Genomic DNA, 15,285 nt, shown 5'->3' with positions numbered 1-15,285 from the left:
GGGTATTATCAGTCATCCTTTTGGTCTTGTGCACATGCTGGTTGTGGGGAGTAGGCTGTATAGCAGGTCCTTGGGCAAGATTTGTGGTGGAGGCTGCTTATCTTGACTTCTCTGAACAAACAAGTAGAGTAGGGCCTTGTCATTATCTCATTACTACAAGGAGGGTCCACTATTTCCGAAAAACAACTCAAAAGGGAGGGGATCAGTGAAACAAAAAATTATAAAGTTCCGGTCAGCAAATCTTACTGGCCTGGGAACTTGAAACATAAGAGAACTGCAAAAAGGTATAATTGTTCGTGGAGCTGGTTACATCATGCGTGGGCCTGACCAAATTGGACAGAAGGCTTTGAAAGAGGGTCGAGGCCCTCCCAGAGGTTCAGAGACTCTCCCGCTGTTGCTGGCTTTGGAGAAGAAAGCTTCTATGTGGTGAGAGGGCCACATGGCAAGGAACTACTAAGAACTAATAGTCTCTAGTTGCTAAGTGCTGCCCCTGGCTGACAGCCAGTAAGAAAACAGGAACCCTGGTCCTAGTCCTACAACCCTAAGGAGAATAATTCTGTCAACCATCTGAGGGAGCCTGGAAGCCAGCATTTCTTCAGTTGGGCCTCTGATGAGACTGCAGCCCCAACCAACATCTAGACAGCAACCTGCTTGAGGATCTGAGGCAGAGAGCCTGGATAAGCTGTGCCCAAATTTCTGACCTACAGAAAAAGATGTGTGTTGATTTCCGTTGCTAACTTTGTGGTCATTTGTTACACAGCAATAGAAAAATAACAGAGGTTGCCTTGTTATGTGAAATTGTCATGAAATAATATGTATAGCATAGTGCCACTTCTGTCTTAGAAAATGGGATCTTGATATATCTTTAGGAAAAAATCCTGAAAGAATAAATGTCAAAACACAGATGTTATATAGACTACAAAGATAGTGTCAAATTGCTATGATTAAAATATCTAGGTATATGTAAGGAATTGAAAATGTAAGAAAAGATAAAACACTATGAATAGGTGCTATGGTTTGAATGTTTGACCCCTCTGAAATTTATGTTGAAACTTAATCTCCAAGGTAACAGTATTAAGAGGTGGGACCTTTAAGAGGTGGTTGGGTCATGAGGGCTCTTCCTTCATGAATGCATCAATCCATTCATCAATTAACAGATTAATGGGGTATTGTGGAAGTGGGTTAGTTATCAAGATAGTTGTTCTAGTATATGAAGCCAACTTGGCTGTCTCTTACCAGCCACCTCACCATGTGATATCTTGTGCCACTTTGGAATGCTATAGAGTCCCCACCAGCAAGAAGCCCCTCACCAGATGTAGCCCCTAGACCTTGGGCTTCTCAGCCTCCTGAAATAAATTTCTTTTTTTTTTAATAAATTACCCAGTCTCAAGTATTCAGTTATAGCAACATAAAATGAACGAGGCATGTATAAAAAACGAACCAAATAGAACTTCTAAAAATGAAAAATATAGGTCTAGATAAAAATACATTTAGTTTCTTTTATAAAAATATAACTAATATGTAATATTCAATAAATGGGCTAGCAACAGATTCAATACAGATGAAGAGAGAGATAGTGAACTGGAAAACTGATCTAATAAAATTACTCAGAGGGAAAAAAAAAAGAAATGGAAATTATGAAAAAGAGGTTGTGACACAAAGAATAAGATGAGAAGGTCCAACATATGTCTAATAGGAACCCCAGAAGAGAGAATAGAGAGAAAGGCTGAGGCACTGTTGAAAGAGATACTGGTTGAAACTTCTTTAGAATTAATGAAAGACATGACTCTTCAGATTCAATAAGCACAGTTATACTTACTTTTAAATTATGTTACCAGGGCGACTTCTGGGGCCCCCTCTCTTGGGGCCCCAGGACCTCGTCCATAAATAAATAAAAAAAATAAAAAATAAATAAAAAAAAAAAAACTAAATTATGTTACCTTATGTTTCATGCCCTTTGTAAGTAGTCTTAAATCTTTCTTAGAATAAGGCCAAATATAAACCAAAAGAATGAATTTAATTAATTAATTCAAAAATAAGCTAAATGAGTATATGAATGCTAAGTTGCACAGAGAAAGGACTTCTAACCAGGCGGGGGTGGAGCATGTGTCAGTTAATACCATCTCACTCGTAAATGACATAAAAATCCATTTAAACTGCCTTAAACATTAAGGGGCAGTTATTACTCACATTACTAAAAACTTAATGCGTGTGGCTGCTTTCAGACAGGACACAAATGAGGGTCTCAACCACGCCTTCAGGGTCTGCTCCCTGCAAATCTCAGCTCTGCTCTTCACGCTAGCTTCATTCCCACGCTCTTTATCTAACTGAAATGTAAGCTCCTGAGGACAGGGAGTTTCTCTTTTTGTTCACTACTTAATCCCCAAAACTTAAAATCATACTTAGCACATAATAGGGACTCAAAAAATATTTGTAGGAAAAAAAGGAGAAGGTGGAAGGTGGTGGAAGATGTAGCAGCACAACAATTCCTGAGCAGAATAAATAATAGTAAAACTATACTAGATACATTTTAGAGAAACTGAAGAACACTGAAGACAGATGATTTTATTTTATTTTTTATTTTTTTATTTTTTTTTTTGAGACAGAGTCTCACTTTGTTGCCCAGGCTAGAGTGAGTGCCTTGGCGTCAGCCTAGCTCACAGCAACCTCAAACTATTGGGCTCAGGCAATCCTCCTGCCTCAGCCTCCCGAGTAGCTGGGACTACAGGCATGCGCCACCATGCCCGGCTAATTTTTTCTATATATATTAGTTGGCCAATTAATTTCTTTCTATTTATAGTAGAGACAGGGTCTCACTCTTGCTCAGGTTGGTTTCGAATGAAGACAAAGAGATGATTTTAAAGGCCACCTGAAAGATTACCTGCAAAGGAAAACAATTAAGAAGCAGAATTCTCAACAGCAGAAAAAGAAGACACAAGTCAGTGGAATTCTAAATTCAAAGTGCTGATAAAAAAAAAAAATCTCACTTTAGAATTCAAGCTCCCCTAAAATAGTATATGATTCGGGAGTGTTTTAGTCCTCTATTGCCGCAAAACAAACCACTCCGACATTTAGCGGCTTAAAACAACCCCCACCACTTATTTGCTCTCAATTCTGTAATATGGGTTGGGACAGTTCGCCTGAGTTCTGCGTGGTGTTTTGGCAAAAGTGGCTCAAGGACGACTGCAGGGTCCAAGACAGCTTCACTCACACACACGGTGCCTCAGCTGAAGGCCAGTCACCATGACCAGCGGAAGTAAAAGACGGCAAAGAGTTTATCCTAACTCATCAGCAGCTAGCCAATGTATGTTAAGGGAAAGGAAATTGACCTCAAAAGGAATGCGATGTAACAAGTAATGAAGGGCAAAGAAACTGGTAAACGTGTAGGGAAGTTCGCAAAAGCACCAACGGTGGAAACCACAGTGGCCGTGGTGATGACCGAGGGGAGGTATGAAAACTGGTAGACCGGGACTCTGGGTGACAATAGGCAACATGGAAGGAGTGATCAGCATTAGTGCCAAGGGCCATAAAGCAGAGAGTAAGACTAGGGAAGAGGGATGACATCTGTCACTTCCCAGCCATGAAAACAAGCACATGTAGGAGCAATGAATAAGTAACTACATAAAACTAGAGAAAGTAAGAAAAGATACTCAATAAATTTGATAGGAGTAGGGAAAAAGGGAAGGGAAACAAAACAAGAAGAGAACCAGGAGGAAATGAAGGGGTACAAAATAAGGTGGTAAAAATAAGCTCAAAGAATAATGATAATTAGGCTGGGTGTGATGGCTCATGCCTATAATTCTAGCACTCTGGGAGGCCAAGGAGAGTAGATCGCTCAAGGTCAGGAGTTTGAAACCAGCCTGAGCAAGAGCGAGACCCCGTCTCTACTAAAAATAGAAAGAAATTAATTGGCCAACTAAAAATATATAGAAAAAATTAGCCAGACATGGTGGCGCATGCCTGTAGTCCCAGCTACTTGGAAGGCTGAGACAGAAGGACCGCTTAAGCCCAGGAGTTTGAGGTTGCTGTGAGCTAGGCTGATGCCATGGCACTCTAGCCTGGGCAACAGAGTAAGACTCTGTCTCAGTAAATAATAATAATAATGATAATTAAAATAAATTTAAATTAAACTTCTAAGTTAAAAGACATTGATTCTCAGATAAGACTCATGTGTGAATAGGTTAAATCTCAGAAATATACCAGGATCAAAAAAAAAAAAGGCAGCCAATTGCCAAATACTACAGTATTGGCCAGGTGTGGTGGCTCATTCCTATAATCCTAGCACTCTGGGAGGCCGAGGCAGGAGGACCGATCAAGGTCAGGAGTTCGAGGCCAGCCTGAGCAAGAGCAAGACTCCTGTCTCTACTAAAAATAGAAAGAAATTATCTGGACAACTAAAAATATATAGAAAAAATTAGCCAGGCTGGTGGCGCATGCCTGTAGTCCCAGCTACTCAGGAGGCTGAGGCAGAAAGATCACTTGAGCCCAGGAGTTTGAGGTTGCTGTGAGCTAGGCTGATGCCACGGCACTCTAGCCAGGGCAACAGAGTGAGATTCTGTCCACCCCTGCCCACAACCCCACAAAAAATGCTACAGTATGATACCCTCTACATAAGATTTTAAAACATGCAAAGCAATACAGTAATTCCTGATAACATTAAGCATAGAATCTCCATATGGCCCAGCATTTCCACTTCTGGACACATACCCAGAGTAATTAAAAGCAAGTACTGGCCGGGCGCGGTGGCTCACGCCTGTAATCCTAGCACTCTGGGAGGCTGAGGTGGGCGGACTGCTTGAGGTCAGGAGTTCGAAACCAGCCTGAGCAAGAGCGAGACTCCGTCTCTACTATAAATAGAAAAGAAATTAATTGGCCAACTAATATATATAGAAAAAATTAGCCGGGCATGGTGGCGCATGCCTGTAGTCCCAGCTACTCGGGAGGCTGAGGCAGGAGAATAGCTTGAGCCCAGGAGATTGAGGTTGCTGTGAGCTAGGCTGACACCACAGCACTCACTCTAGCCTGGGCAACAAAGCGAGACTCTGTCTCAAAAATAAAAAAGCAAGTACTGAACAGACATTTGTACAGTGGTGTTCACAGCAGCATTGTGCACAAGAGCCAAAAGGTAGAAACAGCACAAATGTCTGTTGACAGATGAATGGATAAACAAAATGTGGCATATGTGTACAATGAAACATTATTCAGCCTTTAACAAAAGGAAATTCTGCTATATGCTACAACATGGATGAACCCTATATCGTGTTAAATAGAATAAGCCAATCACAAAAATAAATACTATATGATTCCACTTATATGAAGTAACCAAAGTAATCAAATTTATAGTGACAGAGTAGAATGGTGGTTTCCAGAGGAAGGGGGAGGGGGTGGGTATAGGGAATTATTGTTTAATGAGTACGGAATGTCAGAATAGCAAGATGAAAAAGTTCTGGAGATGGATGGTGGCGATGGTTGCACAATGATGTGAATGGACTTAATGTCACTGAACTATACACTTGAAAGTGGTTAAGATGGAAAATTTATGTTATGTATAATTCACCATGATAAAAAAATACCAGGCTGGGCTCGTGCCTGTAATCCTAGCACTTTGGGAGGCCGAAGCAGGAGTAATGTTTGAGGCCAGGAGTTTGAGACCAGACTGGGCAACATAGCAAGACCCTATCTCTAAAAAATAAAAAATTAGCCAGGCGTGGTGGCACACACTTGTAGCCCCAGCTACACAGCAGGCTGAGGCAGGAGGATCGCTTGAGCCCAGGAGTCTGAGGCTGCAGTGAGCTCTAATGATGCCACTGCACTCCAGCCAGGTGACAAGGAGACCCTGTCTCAAGAAAAAAAAAAAACATACCAAGCAGTACGATACAGTTTGTAGATCCGTACATATACAGCAGAAATATAAAAGCATGCAGGGAACTGACAAACCGTAAATGCAGGAGAGCCGTTATGCCTGGGCTGGGCGGGGGGTGGAACACGAGTGGGAAAGGCGACACAGGATGTTTCACGGGGACCTGTATGTTTCAGTTCTAAAACAAAATGTGAAGAAAACAGGATAAAGCTTGGTGGAGACACATTTACGCTTCTTATGCTTGTACTCTAAACTTTCCAATACGATTTGAATATTTCATCATTTAAAAGAAGAACCAGATATTATTATTCATTCCTCATAAATAGGAGCCAGGAAGCCCGGCAACCATCCCTAACCCTGTCTGCACCAGGAGACCGATCACATCTTCCTCCTCAGGACGGGCTCCTGCCTCCCTCCTGCCTGCCATTTGGGACTGCCACCGCCGGGCCTGGACTGCGGCCATCAGTGTGTTGGCATCTCCCCTGGGAGTTGCCAGGTCAGGAGGTCCTTCCTCATTACCCCGTCCAGGCCGACCCACCACATCGCCCCTGCAGGAATCCCAGGGTGGAGGGTAGAGAAACTGCCAGAGGAATCCAAGCCATTAAACAAGCCAGCAGCAGCAAGAGCTGTGGCGGCAAAGGCTGCCATTCCCGGGGAAAGCTGACGCGTAGGGCGGGCAGTCGGCACCATGCCAAGCTCACTGCACGCGGTGCTTGCAGGAAGTGTTTGCGGGTCTGGGGTCTGGAATTCACTTCCACACTGTCAAGGTTGTGAGGAAGGTGGTCGGCGTTCCAGCTCAGCATCACCTGAGACCATCAGGTGACCCCTGCCACCGGAATCTGAGACAGATGTGTTTGCTATGGTCACACCTCCACGTTTCTAGCAGGGCCTGCGTTCCCCTCTGCTGGGCTGAAGGCCTCTGTGACCAAGGGCTTCCTCCGAGTGCTCCCTCCTGTCCCTCTTGGCTCTGATAATGAGCTCAGAGGACAGCTGGGACTCCTTCCAGACTACAGCCTGGCCCCACAGGACACAGTCCTACTTGTTGTTTTGAGGCTGATCTTTGCTTATTTGGACACCAGCCTTATGCTTGGCCTACACCCAAAGAAGTAGAGCCCCGGCGGGCCCCTGCCACCGTTCCTCAGGCCACAGATCTGAGTCACGCAGGTTCAGAGCAGAAAGGGTCCTGCAGGGTTCGTGGCGACTGCCTGATGAGGTCTCCCCGCAACCCCGTGAGATCTGAGGACACCTTAAATGCACCTTCTCTCGAGCCCTCTGGGATATTTGTCAGCGACGGGACTGAGGCAGCCCGCACAGGGGGTGGAGGGGACTGCCCCCTGGGCCTGGCAGATGCTGAAATGGAGTCGACTGGGGCGATCTCTACCCACAAACAGAACAGGCACCACCTTTGGTTGACAACCTGCATAGTTAAAACACATCATTTCCACTTCTCACAACAACCTTTCAAGAGGGCTGTTATTATCCCCACGTTGCCAATGAGGAAACTGAGGCTCCAAGAAGTCATGTGACTTGTGTGCACTCATGCCAAATATGGCGGAACCAGGGCTTGCGTCTCTGCGACCTGCACTGGGAGGCCTCCTCTGTCCGGGCGGTCAAAGGTGGGTGGCTTGAGGCGGCGGGGCGGCGGCGGGGCGGCGGGTGCCCGCTCTGGGCTCGGTGCAGGTGCGAGCCGCCTGTGGCCCCGGCTCCTGCTGCTGCCGGCGGCACTGATTGAGGAAAGTGAGTGGGAGGTGCGAGACCCGAGCAGTTTCACAGCGGCACAGGACTGTCATGGTAAGGATGTACTTGTTCCTTGTCTGCCTTCTTAATTAACTTTTCAAACTACTTCTCACCACAACAGAAACTGGTTATCTGCAGGTGCGCTGCTATTCTGAGAGGATGAACGCGTGCACTTCCTACAGAGTTCCCTGGACCAGCCCGGGCGGTGTGGTCTGCGCTGTGGTCTGGCCCCCCACCGCTGCCGCACGTGCTGGCTGCTCAGGCTGGAGACAGCTGGCCAGGCCCAAAGCCAGCCTACCGCCTTCCAGGCCCCTTTCGCGTCCTGTCCAAATGGGGCCAAACCAAACTGGTGAATGGACTCTTTTTCAAAGTTCTCAAATGACCAGATGTGGTGGCTCATGCCTGTAATCCCAGCACCTTGGGAGGCCAAGGAGGGAGGATTGCTTGAGTCCAGGAGTTTGAGACCAGCCTGGACAACAGAGCAAGATTCTGTCTTCACACAAAAAAATTTATTGTTATTTATTTAGTTTTTTTTTTTTTTTTTTTGAGACAGAGTCTGGCTTTGTTGCCCAGGCTAGAGCGAGTGCCATGGCATCAGCCTAGCTCACAGCAACCTCAAACTCCTGGGCTCGAGCGATCCTCCTGCCTCAGCCTCCCGAGTAGCTGGGACTACAGGCATGTGCCACCATGCCCGGCTAATTTTTTCTATATATATTAGTTGGCCAATTGATTTCTTTCTATTTTTAGTAGAAACGGGGCCTCGTTCTTGCTTAGGCTGGTTTTGAACTCCTGACCTCGAGCAATCCGCCCACCTCGGCCTCCCAGAGTGCTAGGATTACAAGTGTGAGCCACCGCACCTGGCCACAAAAAAATTTTAAATTAGCTGAGCCTGGTGGCATGTGTCTGTCATCCCAGCTACTCAGGAGGCTCAGGAAGGAGGATCAAGGCTGAAGTGAGCTCTGATTAGACCACTACACTCTAGCCTGGAAACAGAGTGAAACTAACTAAATAAATAAAGTTCTCAAATGATTTTATTTTTTTTTTAAATTTTTTATTTTATTTATTTATTTTTTTGAGACAGAGTCTCACTTTGTTGCCCAGGCTAGAGTGAGTGCCATGGCGTCAGCCTAGCTCACAGCAACCTCAAACTCCTGGGCTCAAGCAATCCTCCTGCCTCAGCCTCCCAAGTAGCTGGGACTACAGGCATGCGCCACCATGCCCAGCTAATTTTTTCTATATATATTAGTTGGCCAATTAATTTCTTTCTATTTATAGTAGAGACGGGGTCTCGCTCTTGCTCAGGCTGGTTTCGAACTCCTGACCTCGAGCAATCCGCCCGCCTCGGTCTCCCAGAGAGCTAGGATTACAGGCGTGAGCCACCGCGCCTGGCCTCAAATGATTTTATTATCTGCTATAGCACAACACAGGCAGGTACATAAAACACCTATGGCAGTTTAACGGATTGCCTTAAAACAGATCCTTTGCAATTGGGTCGTGGCATAGAGCCTTGCCAACACCCCAGCCGCCTGCCACCCTGGCCTTGCCGTCCCAGCCTCACCACCCGCCTCAGGGTTCCAGCACGAGAGCACCGATGGGACGTCTGGGAATCAGGAACTGGTTTCCACCCCAACAAGGCAAGGGCGTGGAAGGGGGCTGGTGCATATGCTCAGTATCAGCTGATGTATGGATATGTCCATGTACGGATGTCAGTCCTTTGCTGGCTATAGGTTAATGGATATCCTCTTCCCGTGGCGAGGCCTGCCCCTCACACCCAGAGCTGAGCTGAAGCTGGGCCAGGCAGGCAGGAGCACTACAGTATTACTGGGACATGTGAACCTGGCTGGAAATATAATGGGAACGACAGAAAATGTCCTGACAAAGTCCCCTCGGGAAGAAAGCTAGAGATTCCCACCAGACATAAAGTGGCAGAAATCTGAAAAACAGTGGCTTGAACAACTAAGGGTTATCTGTCTGTTTATTTGCTATAACAGAAGTCTAGGGCTGTGGTGACTCGAAGGCGCCATCCAGAACCCAGTCTCTTTCCACCTGCCCACACGGCCATCTGAAGCACGAGGCTCAGTGCATTGCCTCGTGGATGCAACGAGGCTACTGCAGCACCGAGCCTTTCATCAGTGCTCAAGGCAGGAAGAAAGGTGAAGGGCAGAGAGCACAAAGCAAAGCCAGCAGAGTCTCTCTCCTCTTTTAAGGAAATTTCCCAGGACCCTTTCCCAGTGACTCCCACTTACTTCTCATCTGCCTGAACTGGGGCCCTGGCCACCCTGAACTGCAGGGGAGCCTGGAAAATCAAGTTTTTCTTCAAGCTGGTCACACTGCTACCCTGAGAATAGACGTTGAGAAGGAAATTAGTAGCTCTTCATCAAAGAAATACTTTGGAGTGGGGACAATAAGACACCACCCTCCCCTAAGCTGCTTTCTGGGGATGGTGGGCCAAGCAAGGCCCAGAGCCTTTCTGAGCAGGCTGAAATGGTCAGAGCCGAGTTCCTGAGGACTAAGAAAGGCTGGCCTGCGTCCCCTCCAGTCTCCTTCTCAGCCCTTCCCCAGCAGCCTACAGCTTCACCTCGAAATCAAACCTAAACAAATACTTTAAAGTGTTCTGTTTTTCCCTCCAATGATGTAACTGCTTGCAAATGTGTTAAGAAGGACTGGGCAGAGAGCTGAGTGGGGAGACATGAGTGGGGACACCGGGAGGACAAGGGCACAGGCACCCCTGAGGGCGGCCCAGGTCCAAGTCCAGAGAAGAATAAAAAGAACATTAGGCTCATCGACCACTCGCATTCTTTTCTGTAGATTTCTTCCAAGCACGGCAGTATGATTTTTTCTTTTGGATTTGCAAGAGGTCTCTACATATTATGGATATCAATATAGACAGGGTGTATCAATTTAAAAAGGGCACTGAGGCCAGGTGCCGTGGCTCACGCCTGTAATCCTAGCACTCTGGGAGGCCGAGGCAGGAGGATGGCTTGAGGCCAGGAGTTCAAGACCAGCCGCAACAAGAGCAAGACCTTGTATCTACTAAAAATAGAAAAAATTAGCCAGGTGTGGTGGCGCACGCCTATAGTCCCAGCTACTCGGGAGGCTGAGGCAGGAGGATCGCTTGAGCTCAGGAGTTTGAGGTTGCTGTGAGCTAGACTGATGCCACAGCACTCTAGCCCGGGCAACAGAGTGAGAGACTCTGTCTTAAAATAAATAAATAAATAAATAAAAAATAAAGGGACACCAAATGATTGAGTCAATATTCTAGGCTGAGGATGCGTTCAAGGGTAGAGCCCCAAACCGGGTGGGGGGACGAGGCCCAGCTCACAAAGCCGCTCCTGGAGGTCAGATCCCCTCCTAACTGTGCGCGCACACACAGGAATCACTCTCACAGTGACAATCAGAGTTTGAGAGGTTGGGACATTTAAAAATTGGGAGATTACACGTTGAAATATGGATTTCCTCCATCCTTTGATGAGTCAGGAGCTGTAGCAAGTAAGGAGCCCCGTGCCCTATTGCAGCCACCTCTGCAGCAGGGGCCCTGGTTGCACAACCGTCAGCCCCGAGACTCTCATCATCCCTCTTGCACTGTTGGCTCCCTTATCCCCAACGTGTTTTGCACATTTCTCTTATCAGAATCTGAGTTTGCAACCAGTGACCTGCTGCAGTCCCCAGCCCCCAGGCCGTGGCCGGGTGCCCTCGGTGGCCTATTAGGAAATGGGCCACCTGTCACCACCTAAGCCCCGCACCACCCTCCCCCAACCCACAACACCCCACCTCACCCTACCCCGATCTGTGGAAACATGTCTTCCATGAAACCAGTCGCTGGTGCCAAAAAGGTTGGGGACCACTGAAGAGCAAAGCCTTCAATTTATACACAAATGACCTAGAATGGCAGAGGGACTTGCCCAGGGGCGCACAGCCTGTGGTGGCACAGTCAAGCCTTCAATCCCGGTCTCCCGGGACTCAGTTCTGATTTAACATCGTCTCTCTTGGAAATGTAACAACACTGAGAATCTCGCGGTTTACAGGGTCTGTGTGGGAGAAAGGGAGGGTGACTGGAGTTGGGGTCACCCGGCTGCATATGGATTTGCTGATGACGTTGGGCTGTGGCAGTGGCACTCTTGACCTGGCCGGAAGATGCCCATTGTCTGGGCATGGTGGGTGCCCCTGACCCCATGCTCCGTTCCCACGGGGAGGGAGGAAGCCACAGTGGTTGAGGTGAGCACCAGAGGCCGCGCAGCCTGGGGGGTGGGGCGGGGACGAGGCCGCCCAGGCAGCCGCACGGGCTGGTACCGGGCCCACATGCGCCCTCCACACCCTTTCCGCAAAAACAGCTGCCGTGTGCAGAAATGCAGAAACGTGCAAAGTCTGAAAGTGAGTGCTCAGGAGTCCTCCCCCGTGTGTGCAAGCTTCCCCTGGTGACTCAGCCCCAGCCCCAGCCAGGCACATCTTTCAGGCAGCTGAGGGTTAAAAAAAAAATACAAAACCAAAGAGGTGTTTTTGATGTACAGGTGGCTGTGGTTTGAGCAGAGGAGTAGCGGAGGGGAGCTGAGCCTGCCTCGTCGTGCTCTGGGCCTTGGCCTGGGGCAGGCCTGCCCTGGGAAGAGGGGGCAGCCATGCAGAGACCACGCCGTGGCCAAGCCCCACGGCGCTCTGCCCACCTCTGTGTGCTCCCCCTCCGGCTCCTTCACTCCTCTTGTCCAGAGAGCGCTCTCCTACTTCTCCCCTCACCGCAGACCGCTGCCCCTTTGCCCTCTGGGGTCTCTCCTGCCCAGGGATGCCCAGAGTAGGCCTGAAAGGCCGGGAGAGTGGGGACACACTGCCACCTGCCTCCACCACCAACCCACTGACTGGGCGAATCCCCGGCAGCCGGTGTGGGTCTCTGTACGCTGAAAGGCTTGGCCTGAAGGGGCCTGGGGCCCCCTCTCCTTGCATAGTGGCCCTGTGACAGGCACCGGGCCGCCAGTGCTGGGGCAGACCGAGCTGCCTGAGGCTGGCCATGCATGGTCCAGGAGCCTCCTGGACAGAGTCCAGCCTCTTTCCTGAGCCTCAGTTTCCATCACCAGTTGACAGAGATGAGTGAGCCAGTCCTGCCTCCTGCACTCACAGGACACTGTCCACTCTTCACTGCACCTGGGTGTGTGGAGCTCTCGCCACACCGGCTGCTTTTCCAGCTCTAGCGAGAACAGTAATCATAGAAGACAAACAGGGGTAGCAGTGACAGGATCTGCCTGCTCGGCCTAAAGCAGCACTGCCCCAGGGAATGACACCCAGGCCGAGAAGTACAGAACCTTGCGGGAACAGCGCTTGGCCACCCTGAGCGCCGTCCTGTGGGATGAGGAGAGTGGGGCCTGGTTCGACTACGACCTTGACACCGGGAAGAAGAACAAAGAGTTTTACCCATCCAACCTCACTCCGCTCTGGGCCGGCTGCTTCTCTGACTCTGGCGTCGCAGACAAGGCCCTGAAATACCTGGAGGTGAGGACACAGCAGGTGTCTGTACCACTGGGACAGGACTGGCCCCCCTGACTCTGAGCAGGACCTGGCAGGGGCCAGCCACTCCCTCCTGCTGTGCCCTCCTCTTAGCTGCGGGTCCCGCTGGAGCCACCAGGGGGAAGCTGTGAGCCAAGGAGACAAAGGCCAGGAAGAGGACAGCTGGCTTCCCACAGGGCCCAGCATCCTGGCTCCCCATCCTGCCCCCACCCACAGTCACAGTGTCTGGAACCTTCTAGGACAGCCACATCCTGACCTACCAGCATGGGATCCCAACCTCTCTCCAGAAGACAGGCCAGCAGTGGGACTTCCCCAACGCCTGGGCCCCCCTGCAGGACGTGGTCATCAGAGGTAGGGAGGCAGGCATGGCGCAGCCCAGGGCCTTCCCCAGCATGTAGAGGGTCGGCATCCCTGGGCCTGGGCACGTGAGAACAAAGGACGCGGGGCCCCTGTCCTTCCTCCCACTCTGCTCTCCCGGCCCCCACTCAGCAAACCTTTGTGTCCAGCCCGCCCGGCCAGTGGAATCAGCCCTCTGTTCCCCCTCCAAACCCCAGCCCTAGATGAAGGGTGGCTTGGCCCGTGGTTCCAGGAGGAGGTCCTGGGCCCAGGCCCCTTTCCCCTTGGGGAGAGTGAGGCCCGGCCTCTGCTCTCCCTGGGACGGGGCCTCTGGAGAGTCAGGGTGCTGCCTGGGGTGGGGTCTAGGCCTGGCCAAGTCGCCTTCACCTCGAGCCCAGGAAGTGGCTTTCCAGCTGGCCCAGAATTGGATCCGAACCAACTTTGATGGCTACTCCCAGAAGTCAGCCATGTATGAGAAGGTGAGCTGCCCTGAGCTGTCCCAGCATCCCACCAGGGCCAACACTTCAGTCCCAGCGTCCCACCAGGGCCCCCTCCCCTCAGGGAGTTGAGGGGGGGGAGGGGTCAGGCTCTGCAAGCCCAGGCCAGGGCCAGCTCAGCAGGGACAGTGGCGGCGCCCAGTGGCTGTCCCTGGGCACTGCAGGAGCCAAGCTGCAGAGCAGAGTGGCTTCTCCCTAGAGGTTCCCATTGTTGCCTTGGGGTTGGGGTCATGGGGTTGCAGGCAGTGCCTGACCTACAGCCTGTCCTCTTGTCCCCAGTATGACATCAGCAATGGTGGACAGCCCGGTGGTGGAGGGGAGTATGACGTTCAGGTGAGCAGGCCACGGTGAGCTGGCTAACAGCTTACAGGGAACCCCTAGGCTCTGCTGTCCCCCAAGATGGACCTGGGCCCCCCAGGCCTCAGTGTGCTGGCCTGTATGTGGGCCCATGGGAGGCGCTGAGGGGTGCTCCCTCGTACCCCTGGGACTAGGCAGGACCAGAGCCCCTGGGTAGAGATCCCACATCCCCAAAAGGCTTGGGGCCTCCCAGGGACCGGGCCCCACTGGCCGTGCCTGTCTCCAGGAGGGGTTTGGCTGGACCAATGGAGTGGTCCTGATGCTCCTGGACCGCTATGGTGACCGCCTGACCTCGGGAGCCCAGCTGGCTTTCCTGGAGCCCCACTGCCTGCTGGCTGCCCTTCTGCTAAACTTCCTGCTCAGCCTGCTGCCACGGTGACAGCCCCACCACCCTGTCTGCCCTCCCCACACATGGCCCCAGCTCTGGCCCCATTAAACCTCTGCGCCACTGCCTGCCTTCTCCGGGCCAGGCCTCTGTTCAGAGTAGAGTGGGGCAGGTCCCTCCTGGAACCTTGAATAGGGTGGAAATCCTGCAGTGAGGGGAGACCTGGCCCTACAACCCCCAGCACCCCAGGTCCAGCTCATACCGCCTGGCCTTCCACACAGTTAGGTAGTCCAAAGGCTTTATTGTTCTGCTGAAATGCTTACAAATACTGAAAACCCCCCAGCCTGCACCAAGGGCCCAGGGCCAGGAATGAGGGCAGGGGAGGTGGGGCCAGGTCAAGTACCTGAGTCTGCCACCATAACCATTCCTTCAAAGGAATTCCAATTTGAATGGATTGGTCTCTGGATCAATTTATGCCTCAAGGCAATGTTGAAACAATTGTATAATCAGCTGGCAATTAGTGGAGCTTAACAGCTATAGGAGCTCAAAGAAAGAGGAAGGGATTGTCAAAATTACTGTCACCTCAGAGTGACATGAGTATACTCAAAGCTGGTGTCTCCCTAAGGAGTGACATCAGGAGCTTAACACTCGGGGAGGGAACTGGAGCACTGAAATAACCCACA

At 50.4% G+C, this 15,285-nt stretch overlaps 1 protein-coding gene across 1 annotated transcript; it reads left to right on the top strand.

The window, feature by feature from the left end:
- The first annotated feature begins 3,356 nt into the window (after positions 1 to 3,356).
- On the top strand, positions 3,357 to 14,710 carry LOC142870548 (trehalase-like). Its single transcript, XM_076001417.1, has 8 exons — positions 3,357 to 3,448; positions 6,415 to 6,527; positions 12,370 to 12,466; positions 12,841 to 13,072; positions 13,327 to 13,438; positions 13,790 to 13,902; positions 14,200 to 14,253; positions 14,504 to 14,710. The coding sequence occupies exons 1-8, from the start codon at positions 3,357 to 3,359 to the stop codon at positions 14,654 to 14,656; spliced, it is 966 nt and encodes a 321-aa protein (XP_075857532.1). The 3' UTR covers positions 14,657 to 14,710.
- Positions 14,711 to 15,285: the final 575 nt, after the last annotated feature.

The sequence above is a fragment of the Microcebus murinus genome, chromosome 4 (genome assembly GCF_040939455.1).
Source record: "Microcebus murinus isolate Inina chromosome 4, M.murinus_Inina_mat1.0, whole genome shotgun sequence".
In the NCBI taxonomy this organism is placed as follows: domain Eukaryota; kingdom Metazoa; phylum Chordata; class Mammalia; order Primates; family Cheirogaleidae; genus Microcebus; species Microcebus murinus.
This window is presented reverse-complemented; position numbering and strand designations above follow the sequence as displayed.